The sequence below is a fragment of the Lepisosteus platostomus genome, chromosome 1, assembly GCF_059453375.1.
Source record: "Lepisosteus platostomus isolate fLepPlt1 chromosome 1, fLepPlt1.hap1, whole genome shotgun sequence".
Taxonomy (NCBI): Eukaryota; Metazoa; Chordata; class Actinopteri; order Semionotiformes; family Lepisosteidae; genus Lepisosteus; species Lepisosteus platostomus.
Genome location: NC_142611.1, coordinates 12,713,147 through 12,733,198, shown reverse-complemented (window position 1 = coordinate 12,733,198; position 20,052 = coordinate 12,713,147). Strand labels below are relative to the sequence as shown.

At 35.4% G+C, this 20,052-nt stretch overlaps 1 protein-coding gene across 1 annotated transcript in view; it reads left to right on the top strand.

Moving 5' to 3' along the window:
• dnah6 (dynein, axonemal, heavy chain 6) overlaps positions 1–20,052 on the top strand; it is a 115,459-nt gene that overhangs the window by 8,700 nt on the left and 86,707 nt on the right. Inside the window, exons 6-28 of the mRNA XM_088624575.1 lie at positions 429–563; positions 1,038–1,149; positions 1,396–1,534; positions 2,026–2,200; positions 3,484–3,594; positions 4,425–4,625; positions 4,739–4,859; positions 5,533–5,684; positions 6,537–6,689; positions 7,084–7,335; positions 8,388–8,516; positions 9,960–10,073; positions 10,458–10,601; positions 10,688–10,894; positions 11,461–11,553; positions 11,643–11,762; positions 12,092–12,272; positions 13,240–13,336; positions 13,927–14,149; positions 15,561–15,725; positions 16,593–16,706; positions 17,583–17,708; positions 18,273–18,428. Coding sequence (XP_088480701.1) covers positions 429–563; positions 1,038–1,149; positions 1,396–1,534; positions 2,026–2,200; positions 3,484–3,594; positions 4,425–4,625; positions 4,739–4,859; positions 5,533–5,684; positions 6,537–6,689; positions 7,084–7,335; positions 8,388–8,516; positions 9,960–10,073; positions 10,458–10,601; positions 10,688–10,894; positions 11,461–11,553; positions 11,643–11,762; positions 12,092–12,272; positions 13,240–13,336; positions 13,927–14,149; positions 15,561–15,725; positions 16,593–16,706; positions 17,583–17,708; positions 18,273–18,428 — 3,420 coding nt within the window. The remainder of the gene's footprint in view (positions 1–428; positions 564–1,037; positions 1,150–1,395; positions 1,535–2,025; positions 2,201–3,483; positions 3,595–4,424; positions 4,626–4,738; positions 4,860–5,532; positions 5,685–6,536; positions 6,690–7,083; positions 7,336–8,387; positions 8,517–9,959; positions 10,074–10,457; positions 10,602–10,687; positions 10,895–11,460; positions 11,554–11,642; positions 11,763–12,091; positions 12,273–13,239; positions 13,337–13,926; positions 14,150–15,560; positions 15,726–16,592; positions 16,707–17,582; positions 17,709–18,272; positions 18,429–20,052) is intronic.

The window sequence follows — 20,052 nt, the reverse complement described above, 5'->3', positions numbered from 1 at the left end:
GAATTTCCAGAAATGTTTGTTTTGTAAGAATACCATAGGCATTTTATTGTCATTTTGCTGTTTTTGCAATAAAACATCTTCCCTTTACAGTCATACTGTAGCTGCACATATTCTGGGATTTCTGTCAAACAATTTCAACTTTTATGCTGTCTGAATTGTTCTGAATTTCAAGAGGTAGAAATTTCATGGGGCTAAGTGAGGTACAGTATAAAACTAGTAAATCTACCGTTCTGTTTAGTTTTAAATGATTTTTTTGGAATTCTTTTCTTCTGTTGGAACAAACCATTTTGTCCACTTGAATGTGCAAATGGCATATTTAAAAAAAGTCTGGGAATGTTTTATTTATCTACACATACTGTACATGTTCAAATCATGACTGTTCATTTAAAATGACTCTGATGAGCATCTTGTTCCTCTTTTGCTCACAGTCTTTGCGGCCTGCACTGATCAATATCCGTGAAATGTGTTACCGCATCAGTGACATGGGATTGTGCCACATTGAGAAGGACAACACTTACACACTGGAAGACTTCAGAACAGCCCAGTTTAATCAGCTAGAGGAGGTAAGGTGGCTTTGAGTACTTCAAAAAGTGTATTCATCCAACTTTCTAAGCTTTATTATTTGTTTTCTTTTCACAAAATGGGTCCAAATAAATGTACTTTAACATAATTTTTATTTCTACAATTATTATCTATTTTGTTCTACTTAACTATTATTTTCTAAACTTATCTGGATAAGGACTATACTCCCTCTATGAAACTATACTCTTAAGGACAAATAAAATTTTATTCTAAAAGTAAAGGTAGGAAGAAATAGCGTTTCTGCTGTTAAGCCTTCTGGAAACAGGAATTAACCTCATTGTCTATGATAATATGTTTCAAAGTCAGAATATGGAAGCAGGGTGTAAATAGTGCTAAATACTGTATACTGACTGCATGTTTTCTGTTTTGGGTTTTGCTGGTCGTCACTCACTTTTCTTCTGTGTTTCTAATTTCTAATTTTTCTAACCAATGCGACTCTTGTCCGCTGTGTGCAGGTTGCTGCCTGTCTGCGAGAGTTCAGGGAACTGGTGAAAGAAGTAGCTCGGAGTGCATGCCGCACAGCTTTGCTTGAAGCTGGATATACTCCTGATTATTCCTTCAATGCAGGTACAATTATTGCAATATCTACAGCAGGCATCCGTATCCTGGCTGATGAAGAGCCCCATTCAAGCAGACTTTAAACATTAAATATCTCAAGTACACCCCAGCCCTCTTCATGTGTCACATCAGTATTCTATTAAGCTCTGGATCTGTCCTGTTAAAGCCATCATTTTAAGGCATTCTTCAGCAGTCTTACAGGTAGGGAATAACTGTATGCATTTCACTTACATTGTTGTGTTTAAATGAGTACAGGAGAAGGACAAGAAATAGAAGATGCTGGCTTTATACCGCAGTCTCAGGCTGATCTGGAGATGATGTATGAGGAGTCACCAGAGAAGATGACCTACACTGAACAGGCTAATAAAAGATCCCATTGCAAAAGGCTAACCTGGTTTGTATTTAAATTCAGTCTTAGTGTAAATAAAATTCCATTTTTTAGTATATCTGTAGAGGCATGAGAGAATTAAATGAACAAACATTTAATTTCTGTAAGAAATTTAAAAGTCTCTTACATTCTAGAGAGAAGTACTGGTACCCCAAACATTATGTTCAATATTGAACTGAAAGAAGTCAGAATGGTTTTAAATATATTGATTATACTTGATAAATTGGGGAATAACATTTTTTTCAAATACATGGCTCCAATGCACACACCTGGAACCAAATGTAGCTATGCTGGTGTTGTTTTCCAAGCAATTAATTATGGAATAATTATATGATAAACGGTTCTACAACTACACTATAAATTGAATCCATGGTGTCTTTGTCAATTTTTATTTCTAAATAAGCATGACTTTTGCAATATATACAATAGTTTCTCAATATACAGTTGTAATTAAAACTTATCTCAAAGTACTGAAATGACTCTTTTTTGTCTCATAGCTTCATCAGGCTTGCTGATTACCTCATTGTCAACACAATGCACATCTTGGCAGTGAATTCTGTCACAACTCTGCTGAACTACCTGAAAAAACAAATTCAACAGACCCCCTCTTCAGAAGTCATTGACAGCTGGGTTATTCTACCACAAGAGAAAGTGGAAGATGCAGATAAAAAGGTATAGTGCTAAATTGTATAACTTGAAGAAGATATGAGATTTAGATATAATTACTTAACTAAACAGTGCAGACAATAGATAAATGTACAATTTGGGGTGATTACTGGAGTACCACAGGGATCTGTGTAAGTACCGCTGCTTTTCCTAATTTATATAAAAAATGTAAATAAACCAACACTGGAGAACTGCACAGAAAATTAAACATTACCTGGACAAAATTCATAACTGTGCAACAACAGCCACGTGACATTTAATGTGGTGAAATATCAAGAAGGTTGTAAAAAACTTAAGTTATATATAAGATTTGAAACCATGAACTTCAAGAAACTAGCTATGAAAAGGACGTGGGTGTTTATGTTAAATATGACACATCACGTTTTCATCTTCTTGACAATGTGAGAAAGCAAAAAAAGCCATACATATTTTGTATACAAATTTAACTATTTTGAATTTAAATCAAGAGCTGTTATACTAATACTGTACGCTGAACCAAGAATAAATACAGTAGTTCATTTAGAATATTATTACATGTTTGGTTATCCCTTTACAGTAACATACTGGAATCAGTATGGAGAAGAGTAACCAGATACATTTGGGGGATTAAAGGGATTTTGTGATCTGTCAGTCTAAACTAAGTAAATCTTTTTAGTATTGAACAGAGAAGACAACGATAGGACCACATTCAAGAATTCAAAATACTTCAAGGCATTGACAAAATCAACAATAGAGTAAACGACTTGAGAATCTTCTAGTGAATCTGATAAAATTCTGTGGAACTTCTAGTGAATCATGAACCAGAGGACATAAGTGGAAACTATGGTGAAGTGCATTTAAAAGTGAGAATAGGAGACACTTTTTTAAACAATGTGTCATGGGAGTCTGGTAGAATCTACTCCATGTTGTTAAAGCTGACACCCTGGTTTCTCTCATTTAGTGATTTGAAAAGATTCTCAAATCTTTTTATCTCAAGCAAGCAAATTAACCAGATTGGGCTAGAAAAGCTCCATAATTCCTCCTGCACACAAAAGACTTGTTAACTGCATATCAGAGGAGACCATGATGCCCTAATAAGTACTGAGAAGTGAATACAATGCCTGAAGCTCAGCTAATGCAAATAATGAAACAGGAGGACACGAGTGAAAAGAAATGAAAGTCAAGTTGCCCAGCCATTATGTTAAAGCTGTCGTTCTGGGATTCTTCTTGGAATGACTACAAGGGATGCTTTCATTTCTGATTGTTTGTTAAGTGATTCTTTTCTGAACTTTGTTTTTAAAATATTTTAGGTGAATCAGGTAGATCAGGACAGTGAAGGGACTATCAAACCAATGTTTGTTTCTGAACTCATACTGGAGACACAGGCCTTGTTCTTTGAACCGTCAGTCGATGACTTTCAGGTAAGTGTGGCTACTGCTCTACTGGAGATGTTACTGCACAGCTCATTTCAATTTTTTTATTTTTAAAAGTTAAGTATTAAACAGGCCGTCATGGTGGCACAGTAGTTAGCATTGCTGCCTTGCAGCACTGGGGCCCTGGGGTGCTATCTGCGTAGAGTTTGTATGTTCTCCCCATATTCTTGTGGGTTTGCTTACAGTGATCTGGTTTTCTCCCACAATCCATAGACATACTAGTAGGTTAATTGGCTTCTGGGAAAATCTGCCCTGCTTTGAACGTGTCTGTGGCTGTGTGTTTGCACTGCGATGGACTAGCATCCAATTCAGGGTGTATCCCACCTTGCGCCTATTGCTTGCTGGGATAGGCTACAATTCCCTACGACCCCTGAATTGTTTTGATTATTTGTGTAAATCAGCATTGATTCCAAAAGGTTCCTTTATTTCAAGATTTATTTTAAAAACAGCAATGGTAAATCATTTTTAATTGATTTTCTCTGAAATCAGTCCCCCACCTTTAAGAGGCAAATAAAAGAATATCACATTATATGAAAAAAAGTTAGCTATAGTAGAGCACGTGGGTTATGGAATTAGTGTTTTTGCTTTCTGGAAAGCTTCCATAATGTGCACTTCACATCTTTCATTTCTGTCATGATAGTAGGGTGGTGGTTTCTGTCTTCTGGAAAAATTAGAGATTTTTTTGGGTGGAGTTTAGTTGTATCAAATTATTTTATTTTGTACATTTATATTTGACTTGTGGTATAAATTGCTTGTTTACAATGTGTAAGATGTATAAGACTGCAAAATGTATTTCAATACTTTTTTTTCCTTTACAGAACTGTGTTTCCGAAATAATTAATCAGTTTCAAGAAACAGTTTTGTCACTTGATAATCTTGTACCCGACTCTTACTTTGATGCTTTTACTCAACCAATGATAAACAACAAAGTTGAAGAGAAGACATGTGGAGATGGGCCTAGCCTGGAAACAATGTTTGAAGATGACAAGCACCTACAGACCATAATCCAAGATATAAAGGTGCTGTTGTGAAAATTTGTAAAACATTTCATATAAAACTCTGGGTAAATTGATTCAAAATGATAAAAAAGTTATATGGTTTAAACACATTTTTTTCCATATCCTTTGCTTAGGAAGCCATCCAGTTTGCATTTGATGCTGCTAAGGTGTATGCTGAAACTTTTGAGCTTTTCCGTCTGTTCTACAAAGAAAATGAAAGTCTTGACCTGGAGGCACTGAAACAACAAGATCATGGTACAGTACATCCAGTAAAACAGCTGTGTTAATTTCTATTGAAACCAGGCCTCATTTTAAAATATAGTTTGTAATATCACTGTAACTAATGTGCTACTTGCCTAGCTTTTTGTATCTTCTGAAACTAACTTCACAAGATGCTTCAGTTAATTGCTTTATCAGGTGCTATGGCTAGAAAAAACTGAAAACTTATCTAAATACTGCCGTTTTGAATCGTCTTATATCTTTCTATCCTTTTCAGCCTTTGGTAGAATAATTGTACAATTTTGTTTAATCATACAACAGTTTTGTTTACCATTGAATGAAGCTCCAAAGAATAAAGGTGTATCTGAAGTTACATCCTGTGAGTTGGGGTGTACAGATACTTATATACTTGTACAGTAGAATAATCATTACAATAAATACAACGTAAAAAGAGCCTAACATAGGACATAACTTAAAGTTACTCTAACAAGGAAACACATTTACAGACAATATAATAATTAATAAAAAATATGCAGTTTAGATGTATAAGTTTAAATATATCCAAAATTCAAATAAAGCTTTTAAGTGGGGAATATAAAAATACTTTATACCACAAGCACTACTAACTAAACTTGTGCATGAAGATTGTAACTTGATTACTATGTTTCTCTTCATGTATTCCACATCATTATTTCTTCCAACAACACAGGTGTGTCTTTCTTTGCGGAGCATTTGGAGAAATATCACAGAGAACATCAAGATGCGCTGGCTATAAAGCAGGAGAGACATCTGGGTCTGCTTGTGATTGACTCAACAAAGCTCAAGGGCAAACTCATTCCATCTCCTCTCCGTTGCCTGGAGGCAAGTATGAAAGAAAAAAAAGACTGAATTTTCTGCTCATATTTTACATTCATATATGTTGTGCTCTATCACATACATAAATTCTGGCCATTTGAAATGGTTCAAACGATAAATAACATCTCTATTTTATGATGGCCGGAGGCAGGGAATTTCAGAGGGAGTTTTCAGCATGCCACTGCTTCCGTTGTGGTACAAGAGCCAGAATTAGAACTGTCAGAGTTCTTTGTTTAAACTTTGATTTCAACTTTCAATATAAACAACTGAAGGATATATACAATACATTATATTAAATAGTATTTTGCACATTTATGAAGAATGAGATCATACGCAACACATCTTTTAAATGTATCTAATTTATGTGGAATCAAATAGGTCTAATTATTTTTTTCATCTGCTTCGGTTTTATATCTGGTTCCCAAAAAAGCTTAGGAAACTGATAGAAGATGAACCTTGATCCTGTGTATATAAAGACTAAAACATGGCTTTAGTTATACTGTAATAATGTTATAATCGCACACAACCCTTCCAGTCTTTTCTTTAATTCACAATTTGTCACAATTCCTGACAAAATCAAAATAACAAAATAACAAACAAGTCAGGACATTATAAATCTAGTGCATCAATATGAGAGCATCAAAGTAATGTGAAGAAGATGTGATATATATATGTAATATTTTTTAGCTGCAGTACTGTATTCTGTGAGACAGATTTAGATCACATTTTGTAATTTATACAAATGAAAAAGTATTTAGTCTTCACTTTTGAGTGTTCTAAAAGTTTTTTTTTCTAAGGTTCATAAAGGCATGAAAGTGCACAAAAGATTATATATTAATTTCAATGTTTCCTTTGCAGGCTATAAATGACATGCTTCCACTTCTTGCTAAGAAGAAGATGGATACAATTATTGCAGAGGCTCAAGATGCTCAGTTCAGATTGGAATTTGTCCCCACTGCTACTACAGATTTTGTTGACAGCCTGACTTTCCTAGATGAGATACAGGATCGGGTAAGGACAGATGTCTTTTTATCTTTAATTTTGTCCTGTAGTGGTATTCCTGATTTTTTATCACAGAGAAATGCAGATCCAGTATTTACCATTTTCACTAGAAGCATTAACAATGCTGACACCATCAAAAAGTGGAGCACAACACTAGTCTTGCGTTATATCATCTACATCTTAAGAATAACGAAGAGCTGTGAAACGAGTCCTGTTAAGCCAATTACTATTTGAATTACAGTGGCGGAATCAAAACATGAAGAAACTCTAGCCTATCAAACCTTGAGCTGTGCACCCTGCCTTAACATAACAAAAGTTTTTTCAATGTGTTCTCAATGTCTGAGAAAAATGTCAACTGGCATCTACTGATCAGTTAATACAGTATATACATTTCTGATTACAGATTGAATCCCTTGATGAAGAAGCTGAAATTGTTGTACAAATGTACAAGCTCATCGATCAGTATAGTGTTCCCACACCTCCTGAGGATTTTGCTGTGTTTGCAACTCTGAAGCCCTCCATCACTGCTGTCCAGAATGTTATAGACAAGGCAGCAGGTGAGAGGGATGCCAATGTTGACAAATTCTGTCAACACCTTGACAAAGACATCTTGGAGCTGAACAAGGAAGTAAAGAAACTAAAGGAACAAGCTCAGGTATTTACTTAAAAAGAGCTTTTGGTTAGCTTTTCAAATTACTTAATGAAAGATAGGTGGTTTAATTTTAAAGTCTGTTATCTTGAGAGACTTTTGTTAAAATCTATTTTGTGTATTTTATTTGAATGTCTGAATCTACAATATATATGGTGCCCACCAAAAGTATTGGGACAGTAACTCAAAATTTTTATTTTTGTTTATAATCAAGCAATTAATGTATGTGATCATTAGATTAATAGGAAGTTGTCTGGTTCTCATTTTGTCTTTTGACCATGGATTCCAAACACAGACATCAAACCAAGACAGGGTGATGTTTACAGCTCTTTTACGAATGCTTAATTAGCCAATACATCTGATCAAAAAGAGACAGAGGACTTTTCCAATACTTCGAAATAAAGAATTTCAACACTATCAATTTGTTCATTTGACTCAAAAAAATAAAATACTCAAGAGTGGTACTTATCACTCCTATTTTTAATGGGAAAATAATTAGTGGAATTTAAATAATTTTAATAATGAAATCTTAATTTTATCTTTAGTGTTTCAATACTTTTAGAGGGTACTGTACATTCCGATTAACTTCAATGTAGAAAAATGCATTGGAGTCTGTTGTCTACAGAACGGAGTCTGCTTTTAAACAAATGGCTGTTCATCCTCTTTGGGATTACAAAGATATTGATAACATCAATGGTAAAATACTGTACATTGATTTCAATACTTGTTATTGTCAAGCTCTTAAGTTAAAAAAGTCTCACTATATTTAATCACCTTGTATTTTTTAAACAAGTGACTTACTTGAATTACTTTTGTGAACTCCACAGTCACAGTCACAGTCTAGATGTTTCACTTTTGGTGTAGTAGACTAAGAGGTGCTGATGTCTTCATCACTCTAGCTAACTAGACTGTTAAATGACTCCCAATTCTAGGGATAGAAGACAATCAGTTTTTTCTGTAGCAAATTACTTCTATACATCATCAGTTTGAAACAAGTTCTGTCACTGTTGTCAGTGTTTTCAGCCTTTCCTAACATACATTCTTGATGCTTTTGTCAGAATCCCCAGATACTGGACATTTCTGCTGAAAGATCAAAGGTCAAACAGGTACTAGACGAAATGCAAACCACCATTGATGAACTGCAGAAGCAAGCATTCCAGTACAAGTCATACCAGAAAAATTTCAAGGTAAAAAATTACTCCAAATTACAAACAAAACATAGTAATCTCCCAAATTAAGAATATAAGAAACCAAAATACAGAACTTCAAAAAAAAAGTAATTGGTTGAAAACCAACTTGAAATACAGAACTTACAATAAAAATAAGTAAACATACAATTTCACAATAAAACACAGATCATTATCTTTAAGTGCAACAATACTTTACCAAATGGACTAAAAATTAAAAATTAAAAGTGTAATTCACATAATTACATATCTGTAGTAAGTGTAGTACAGAAAAAGTAAAAAGTAAAGTAAAATATTAAAAGTATCAAAAATTAAAACTAATTAATTAAATTACAGATCTGTAGTACTTGTAGTACTAGTGGTTGGCACATTGTCTGTGATAAATAATGGTGCAATAATGTGTCAAAATACAGTAAGGCTGTATTCCAAAGAGTGTACTGTATTTTACCTTCCTTACCTGTTCACTCAGTACGTTTTGATGGATAGTCAGGTCTTCAATGCAGTGACTTTGATATATATACTGATGGACAAAAGAAACGCAACTTTTTTGTTTTTTGGAATATGAAAACTATAGTTATAGCTTATGTACTTAACAAAAAGTTGTCAATTTGTTTTAAGCCCTCTGACCAGCAATACAGCTTGTGCAGTGAGGCATTGCAACTTGCCAATCACCTGAAAGCTCGTTAGGTGCACTTTTACTCAACGAGGTCCAGGTGGAACAATAACCTGATCAGGTCACCTTTAAAAAGGCCTTAATTCAAAGCTTAGCTCACTGCAAGAAAAAGGCCTCACTTAGTTTTCTGTGCATTCCATAATGCCTCGAATGTCACCAGAAGCAAGGGAGAGGGCCATTGGCATGCTGCAGGCATATTTACAAACCTATTTTGAGCATAATGGAAAATAAACTAGTTTATGTTTATGATTTTTAAAAATCTAAATTAAATCTGAGTTAAAATATGACTTTTCACATAATTTGTCAATCTTTTCAACATGTCCGAAAAATCTAATTTTTTATTTTATTGTGTTGTATCCATCTAAGCATTTATTTCAAAAGAGACAGGCTTCTAATACTTGAAGATTTAACTTTTTTTATTATTATTAGGTTACATCTTATAGAGTGTGACATCACAGATTATTTCCATACAACACTACTGTAGTCTACAGTGCAATTAGTACATTACCACAATAAGCTCTGAAAAATTAAAATATAGATATAAATAAAACTAGATTTATTAAATTATTAATTTCCAATGATTTAATGTCATTATGATCAATGTATATCCTTACTTCTTAAACAGTAAACATAAATATTTCCTGTAAAATATATTGGTTATTAACAACTAATTACTAGAAAAATAGTTTATCGACAGTGCAACAGGTTGATCCCATGTGAAAAGAAGATAGCCTTTGATAATCCAGCCTGATTATTGTGGGCTCTTTTAGGTGGAAGTAACCAAATATGATGCTTTGGAAGAGCTCAGCGCTGAGCTGAAGCTGAAGCAGCTGCTTTGGGATTCTCTTGAGGAGTGGGATGCCCTTCAGGATGGATGGCTGGCGGTAGGCTTAAAAAGCAGAAGCTAAAAATAGGCACTGTACATTCAATTAGTGCTATGGCATCATTAATTATAACATTATTTGTGTTATGTACAGTACAATGTTTTTAAAAAACATTTACTTTCTGTAATTGTAATGCTCACAGAATAGCATTGCTGTATTTTGTTATATACCTACAATGGCATTAAAGCTTATTTCTATGGGGTCATTTCTCTTCACTCATTCATTTGAAGTCATCTGAGAGTGTATTGCATATTTAACACGATTTCTGCTTTCTGTAGGATTCTGATATGTAACACTTGTTTTTATTACACGGTGTCATGTTTTTGTGGGTTCTCTTGCATTTACTGCAGCTAATGAGATCCTTTTTGTTCATGTTTTGTTCAGTGTAAGTTTGATGCACTGGATCCGGAACAATTAAGCTCTCAAGTCACAAAGTACGCAAAGTTTGTCAACCAGTTAGAAAAGGGTCTACCCCCGAACAGCGTGGTTCCCATACTTAAAGGAAAAGTTGAAGGGATGCGAGAAAAGGTTGGTTCTTTTTCTTATTCCTGTCATTCAACCAAATCTTTACCCGAATCTATATCACTCAAGGTCTAAAACGTTCATCTTCACAGCTGCCAGTGATCAGTGATTTGAGAAACCCTTGTCTGAAGCAAAGACACTGGGATACAATTGAGCAGATCGTTGATGCTAAACTGGTAGATGAGCCACTTTCTCTGGCCAGACTACTGGAGCTGAATGCTTTTGAGTTTGTTGAAGAAATTCAGGAGGTATCAGGCCAAGCTTCAGGAGAAGCCTCCCTTGAATCCATTCTGAAAAAGGTGAGAAAGGCTTGTATGTTACTGGGGCATCCCTTGATTTCTGTGCAGTGTCCTGCAAAATATTCAGTTTTCAGAAAGGCGATGTTTTCACATTTTGTGGCTTTAAAGCTTGCAGTCACGATACTTTGACATAACAATTAATATTTGCTACATAAACAAAATACTCCATATATTCAAAGCCAAAGCAAAATCCAAAAAGTATATACATACTTAATATGAAAGAAAAATTTCAAAGTCACTATTGCACAGATATTCATATCACTTGCTGTGGCAAACACAAAAAATTCATTTAGGTGATCAAAATTACCTTCCATATATTTACAGATTTATTCACAACTGATTTATTGTATTATGGATTTTTAAAAGAAATAATATTATATATTATTAAATCCTCCAAAGTTTCCACGTTTTCTTTCTCAGCACATATTAACATTCATATTGTACTATATTTCTTGTAGAATACTCCACTCAAGGAACATTGTCTTTCTTATTACTGTATCTTAATGCAGTATATGCTTTCAACTGCAAATTATGTATTTATTATCCATTGTACTTTGAGCGTTTAGGTTGAAGATTCATGGAAAACTACAGAGTTTGTTGTGCTTTCCCATCGGGAATCTAAAGATGTCTTCATTCTTGGTGGCACAGATGATATTCAGGCAAGTGGAAGCCATTTTCTACGCTCTTCATCCAAGAGACCTAAAAATGAAACAGTGACATAACATTTTGTACTTTATGGTGCTTCCAGGTTCTCCTTGATGACAGTACAATAAATGTAGCCACTATTGCCTCTTCTCGATATGTGGGCCCAATCAAGACTCGAGTGGACGACTGGCAACGACAGCTTGGATTGTTCAGTCAGACACTGGTGAGATGACCGAAGAGCAAATCATGCTGGTGATGAGCAAAACTTTCCCAGAAGGATTTTCCAGATTTGACCTAAAATTTCATAAAAGTTCCATGACATCTTTCAAGCATTAAAAGTGTTGAGGGAATATGACATTGCATTACTGTACAAATTACACTGTTGTTCTGCACTACAATAGGAATTTGATGTAACTGGAATATTTAGATACACAGATTTGATCAGATTACAGTAAATCATATCCTTGCTTCCAGCTTATAAAATTGAAGAAACAAATTGCTGCATTCATTCTTACGTTTTCCCAAAGTGATTGTCTTGTGCATGGTTTGTAGGAAGAATGGCTAACGTGCCAGAGAAACTGGTTATATTTAGAAAGCATCTTTAGTGCTCCAGACATCCAGCGACAGCTTCCCGCAGAAGCCAAAATGTTTCTTCAAGTGGACAAATCCTGGAAGGAGATCATGAGAAAAGTTAATCGTCTTCCCAATGCCCTTCGATCAGCCACTCAGCCAGGTTTGCCCTTGAATCCTTTTTTTTATGACTGAAGAGTAGCTAAATGTTAAGGAACATTTTTGATGGCTTTTATATACAGTATATATTTTGTAACTTGAATAATGAAGTAACCACAGACTCCTGCAATAATGTCATGATGAAATCCTGCATTAATACTAGCAAGCTTGAGATTGTGTTATTCTGCATCTCCTACTGTATATGCTTGAATATTTTTGCATAAAGCCATAATAATTAAATAGGTGAAGGTCAAGTTACTTACAATAGTGGAAATAATTAAGATTAAGGCAGATAAGGTAAAAACTTCATGCAGATTACATATATCTAATCACATTTTAGATTTCAAATAACTTTACAATCTTTACAATGGTTCTCTTTTTGAAATGTCAAATTTTAAAAAATAAAACAAGGCTTTCAAAATAAGTCTGTAATAATCAGAGATGTGCATTTTGGGAAAATGTGTTTGCACTAGTTTGCAGTGTGATTACAAAACAGGAAATTCACTGATAGATAATGACACAAACGTTTGCTCTTATTTGTACATTAAATGTCATATTTGACTTTATTTCCACCGTTTGTTTGCTTGTTTACATACTTTAGTATTATGCTGTGCTCATCCATATTGTGGAGTACTGTTTCATATAATTGTATAGTTGTGAAAATGTCGTCCTCATTAAACAAGGGAGTAGGCCTCTCTTTCACACACAGCCATCTGTTAGAAGGATATGAGCAAGTCTCTGTATTTCACTCTGCGTCTTCCACAGCTGTGTAAATAAACACACTTTATAAGAAAGGGTTTAGCCTGTAATAGACCAGGTTCTCTTTTAAGAAGAGTCACGTGCATTCTCTTAAACATTTTTATCCCAAGGAACATGTAACAGAATTAGATTCTTACCTATATTCAATTTTTTTAAACAAAAATGTAGTGAAACATTCTAATGTGTATTCTTTAATGATTTGGCATCTCTAGGCCTCTTGGAAATTTTCCAGAACAACAATATTTTACTAGATCAAATTCAGAAGTGCCTTGAAGCTTACCTGGAATCAAAGAGAGTTGTGTTTCCAAGGTTTGTAAAAGTATTTTCATGAGGAAGTTAATTTCAACTTTATTGTTAGGTGTTTCTAGTGTGCAATTTATAATTGTCAATGAAAAAGGATCGGTTTGGGTTATTGTAGTATCTGTAAAATCAATTCAAGTATTTTGTTTCATTTAAAAAAAAAACTTTTACCTGTCTTGTAGAAGTCTCCATGTACACTACATTTTGAGTCTTTTTACGGGCGGAGCGGTGGCTCTGTGGCTAAGGATCTGTGCCTATGACCAGAAGGTTGCTGGTTCAAATCCTGCAGCTGGCAGAGGAATCCTACTCTGTTGGGCCCCTGAGCAAGGCCCTTAACCCCAACTGCTCCAGGGCTGCTGTGCAATGGCTGACCCTGTGCTCTGACCCCAAGCTTCTCTCTCCCTGTCTGTGTGCCTGTCTCTAATGAAAAGAAAGCTGGGGTGTGCAAAAAGATGAATTCCTAATGCAAGAAATTGTATAGGGCTAATAAGGTGATGTTATGTTACGGAGGTTTGATGGTTAACTTCTGTGTGGTCCCTAAGAATAGTTTGTCCCTTTAATGAATGTTTCATTTGGCCTTTTGTGTTTGCTGGTTTCAGATTTTACTTTCTTTCCAATGATGAGCTGCTGGAGATCCTGGCTCAGACACGTAACCCCCAGGCTGTTCAGCCTCATCTGCGGAAGTGCTTTGATGCCATTTCTAAGCTGGAGTTTGCACTACTCCCCCACACTGAGGGGAAGATGACACCTGCTGGAGAGGGTGAACACGAGAAAGTCTTCAGCAATGACATCCTAGCCATGCTGTCTCCCGAAGGAGAAAGGGTATTTCACCATTCACAGTGTTACTCTACTTTTCAATGTTGTTTATGCAGTAAATGAAATAGCACACCTTTAACTTTCAAAAGGAGAAATAGTACGTGGACTAAAGGTAACTTCTTGATTTTAATTGTTGCTCTGTTTGGTATCACCTTTGAAGCTGTTGGTATTGAGATCTGCGGTGTACACCATAATTAATTTAGTAGAGTTTACAAACAATATTAAAAAGGGAAATTAATTCATATACAGTGCCTTGACTCATAATCTGTAATGCAGAGACATTTTGACAGTCATCACTGTCGTGTACTTCTCCGCAATAATAACACTACATGTTATTAACCGAACATATTTAAATACTACTACTAGTTATAATCATTTCAATTGCACTTTCTTGCAAATGATTTTCATCCTGTTCTTTAAGCCCTCATATACAGTATAGGCTACCTAATTATTTATACACCTGGTACTTTACCTTCATATGATTATTTTGTCTCATTCAATTACATTTTCAGTCTTTGGATTTTGATATAGACAGAAATCGATTTGGATTTGTTTTAGTATTAGTATTAGAAATAGATATTTCATTGATCAGAAATCAATCTGAAAGAAAATGTAAAAGAGGAGACCTGTTAGTCTGTTGGTTCTCCTAGTCTATAGTAGGGGTGGCCAGCCATGGTCCTAGAGAGCCACAATCCAGCAGATCCTTTACGTAACCCTTACATCATCAATTTTCTAAAGATTTGGAATACACATATTTGACCAATTTAGTACGCTAATTAACTGGTAATTAATTGGTCTTTGAGAGGTTTTTTGAGAAGATACTTTTACTGTACCTTCTTTTCAAATGATCTCTAAATTACTCAATTGGACATATGGCTTCCCTAGCAAAAATGGTCAAAAGCGAATTTGTTCCCAGTGTCTGGAAAATGATTATTTACGAATGACCTGTAAAACCTGTCTGGAATGTGGCATGTCTATCAAAGCCTGGAGGAAATAAGAGTACCATAATGAAGAACCTACTGTAAGTGCACACAGGGAGAACATGTTAAATCAATGCAGACAAACTCTTGCAGATAGAATCTAGGAAAAGGAGCATTGTCATAGTACCATGCCACTGTGTCAGATATTAGATGTTGTTATGTAATGGCCATCAACAAAGGATGCTGGGTGGCTACACAAACAGTTGTTGAAATGGATTTCTCATGACACTTCAAGAACCGACTGAAAGGGATCCTTCCAAATGAGCAAGATGAGTTAAATTACCTCCTCTTGTTTGAATCCTTTCTTATGTTCCTGTGAGCAGCCTTTTCAAATTCCCGGCTGCAGCCTGAAAGACATTCATACATACTACCTGATCAGTTTTTAGAATGAAGGAATAAACTGCATAGTGATTCCTAACAGTTTTGTTTCTGTCCAGGTGAGTTTAGGAAAAGGACTAAAAGCAAGAGGGAATGTTGAAGACTGGCTTGGAAAGGTAGAGGAGGCCATGTTCTCCTCTTTGAGACGCTTAAGCAAGGCAGCGATTGCAGATTACCAGAACCGACCAAGAGTTGAGTGGGTTGTTGCTGGGCATCCATCTCAGGTATGAATTCCATTAACATTTATTAGACAACAACACGTACTGAACTGATTGAACAATCAGTTAAGTATGCCAGAAGTATGAAGAATATTCTAACCTCCTCCAATTCTGGGTCGCAGGGGAGCTGGAGGCTATTCTGGCAAGCAGTGGGCATGAGGCAAGCAGTGGGCACATACTTAATGAGATGCTAGAACATCACAGGGCAGATGCACAGACACCGACAAACCCATACTCACACCAGGGCTGGTTTTACCAGAAGCCAATTAACCTACCAGTAGGTTATTGTACTGTAGGGGGAAGCCTATGTGAAAATAGAGAGAATGTAAAAATCTCATGCAGATAGCCGACCAGGTCTGGAATTGAACCCAGGGCCCCAGTGCCTTGAGGCAGCAATACTTCCACTACTCATATACGAATTAATTCTAAATATGTTATCAAGCTATTTTGGTACAGATGCTGGATATTAATATCTACATCAGATTTATTAATATTTATTTTCAGTAGATTTTTGAGGGTAAAATTATGTAAAATAATGATTAGCTTACAAATACATGTACAGTAGTCTTTTGCAAGTAACGTCTTGTAGTTTGGTATTGTAGTTCTCATTCTGTACTGTAAGTACTGTACTTATACTGTAATACCAAGTATGTAAGAACTGTAGATTAACCTTTTAATATACAATAGTTATATACTTTTACTTTTATTTATTATCAAGCCATTTTATTTTTATTATGTATTCATTGCGTACTTTCTTTTTAATATTCTATCTGGAATTTAAACACGTTATAATAAATAGAGCTGTTTTGTGTTATGTCAGAGTAATGTTTGTAACTGTATCAGTATTACAAAGTTATTATATTTTATTTTTAGGTCGTTCTGACAATATCCCAACTAATGTGGTGCCGGGACCTGACTAATTGTTTAGAAGGCGATGACCATAATCACTTTGAAGCATTAACCGAGTTTGAAAATGTGAACTTTGAGGTACAATATACCATATCCATACATTAAATCTCCAGGAACACCAATGTTATAGATTATTTCTTGTTTAACTTGGGGGAGGATGTGTCCTATATGTATGTGTCAATGTTGAGTAAAATATCTACAGGCTCCAAAAATATTTTATTAATATGGTCTGATCACCAGTTACTGTCAAACATTTTGTTTTAATGACAGAATTTTGAAAGACTTTCGAGACACATGGTTTGTGCTATTAAATTTACTCATCAGAATAGTGGTTTAGTAAATAAAGTTCTTAACTACAACTCTTTGTTTTAGTGCTGCCATCCCTCCTCTTCCTATTGAAACCTTTTGTCAATTCTTCTCCTCCTGGGAAAATAATTCTACTTTGTGAAAACACTCAATTGCTTTAGAAGATGGCGTGTTTCAGATTTGTGCCTTATGGAAATTGGAAATTGTTTTTTATCAGAGATACAACTTCTGGTGCTGGGCCTTTAGGAGGCCAGGGTCACCTACTGATCATTCCACCTGGGCTCCTTAATAGAATATCAAACTACTTATTTTGCTTACATGAAGCAATTCAGCCCTTTTCCCTGATTAAAAAAAATGACACAACTTACACAGTGAGAATTATTGATTCCTCAAGGTAACGGTAATATTAGGTTAAATAGTGTGAGATTTCTGAAGAAACATCTTTCCACTTACTGTTGTGACTCTGAAAACGCTGCAGGTATAGGGGGGAACACCCTGGTCCCTGAGGATATAATTAAACCCAGTCAACAGAGAAATGTGCAGAACAGTTTGTTTTCTGTTAAAAAGAGTTTTGCAAAGTACTGTGATGTAATAGGTAACTGGCAAGTGAACTGTTTCTTTTTTTCCTTTTCATGTTACAACATGCAGAGATTGAATGCCTTAGCTGGACTAGTTCGTGGCTATCTTCCAAAGCTTCATCGGAATATAATAACAGCGCTTATTACAATTGACGTGCATGCAAGGGACATTGTCACTGACCTTGTCAAAGAAAAGGTACTGCGATTCCTTTCTTGAAATGATCGTTTCAAAAGAGTGTTGAAAACATACCTTTTTAATGATCTTAACATATATCAATATATCAAGTACAGGACTAATGTCATTATCTCAAATAAGGTTATTCACTGACTTCTTTAATTCTTAAATGATTTGTGTTGTTTGAGTTGTGAATTCAACTAGTTAATTATATATTGGGTTAGATGCACTGGCCTTTAGGCCTTGTCCTTCAGGGTAAACCCAACCTCCTTCTCACCTACTGTGCTCTGTGAGCCTGCCCAGCAGTGGTTCCTGGGTAAAGAGGGCAGTATGCTGCCACTCTCCTTCACTGAATGGAGGGAAGAAGCAGGGGCTTATTCACAACTCATCATTTTAAGTAGTGTGTTAAGTCTTGCTTTTTTTCCCCTCTCAACACCTTTAGTGTGGTGAAACAGTATTTCAGTTTGATAGAAGAAAATCTGATGTCCAAAAGGAACCCAGTAGGCAACCCAGTAGTGCTTACTCACTCAGTCTTTCTCTATGGATGACATGATAATGAAGTTGTTAACCCTTCCTCTTTCTCAGGTTGATTCAAGTTCTAACTTTGAATGGCAAAGGCAGCTGAGATACTACTGGGATCTTGACATTGACAACTGTGTGGCGAGGATGGCTTTGTCACAGTATACCTACGGCTATGAGTATCTAGGGGCCTGTCCACGGCTAGTCATTACTCCTCTTACGGTAAGTGTTTTTCACTGTTTGGCACATGGATGTGACATATGTCGAGAAGACAGAGACGAACATTTTTATAGATTACAAAAACAGGATTAAAACAGTGGCCCACATTTTGTATGAATGATGAGACGTAAAACCGAGGTCCTGACTCTCTGTGGTCATTAAAAATCCCAGGGCACTTCTCGAAAAGAGTAGGGGTGTAACCCCGGTGTCCTGGCCAAATTTCCCATTGGCCCTTACCAATCATGGCCTCCTAATAATCCCTCTCTATGAATTGGCTACATTACTCTGCTCTCCTCCCCACTGATAGCTGATATGTAGTGAGCGTTCTGGCGCACTATGGCTGCCATCGCATCATCCAGGTGGATGCTGCACATTGGTGGTGGTGGAGGGGAGTCCCCATTACCTGTAAAGCGCTTTGAGTGGAGTGTCCAGAAAAGCGCTATATAAGTGTAAGCAATTATTATTATTATTATTATTATTATTATTATTATTATTATTATTATTATTATTATTATTATTAACTCCAGGTGGTAGCACTCAAAGATCTGTGTAAACACACACAGCTGCAATTTCAATTCTCAGACACGCACACAATTTGTATTATGCAAATCATATAAGTGGATACTGGCAATGTTTGAGGTCTTGTACTGTAGATTGTCTCTTTGGCATCATTCACAGTTAAGGCCCTGAATGTTCTAAACTGTTCTTAAAAAAAACTAAAATGATTCGTATGTTCTATAGCTAAAGAGAACGACCAAAAAAGAACAGTCATCTCGTCTGGGTTAAAAAAGAAGATTTAACAACAAACATGTTTAACTACTATTTTCTGAAAGCTTTGTTCATGTTAAATTTGTTGCAATGTATTTGTCATAAATTGATAAATAATGTAACCATAGTTTATGTAAGTCTGTAATAATAGTGCCTCATTTCATTTTCTTTGTTTTTTAACACGATAAAATGATTAAGGATATAATAATTTGCCACTATGTGGTACTGTATTACCTTTTTCTGAAGGAAAGACAAAACTCTTTAATGTTTCTAGTTTTAAAGAGAGTTAACGGGAGAAGTCTATGATTGGATAGTGTCAATATGATATTTATGTTTAATCAGCTACTGTAGCTTTGTAACAGGGGCAGTTGCAGTTGCAAGTGGAGTTTTTTATTTTTTAGAAATAGTTTGCTGTCAAGTTGGACATGTTCTAATTAGTATAACCACAGATGTTTAAAGTATTACATAACAGCACTAATGACTTTAAGCCTCTTGTGGATTTGAATGCATTTACGTGCCATGGGGTGGCATGTTTAATTATAATTATTAATAGAACTGTGCCAACGAGCATTCACTTAGTTCAGGCTTGTTTGCCTTTGGCATCCTACTCTTCTCTTTTGCAGAGTTTGATCATGAAATGCCCCATGTGGGATATACAAGGTTAATTGTTAAATTAAAGGCTTATATTTATTTTGCAGCTAATCTAGCAGGATCTCTTTAGGCTAAAGATTGCATAGAGTATATACAGTGACCTCCAGATTTATTCAAACACCAGATGAGATGAAAAACAGTAGGAACAGAGCACATCATATACAGTATACAGTACATCTCATCTGGATTAAAAAAGAAGAGATTTAAC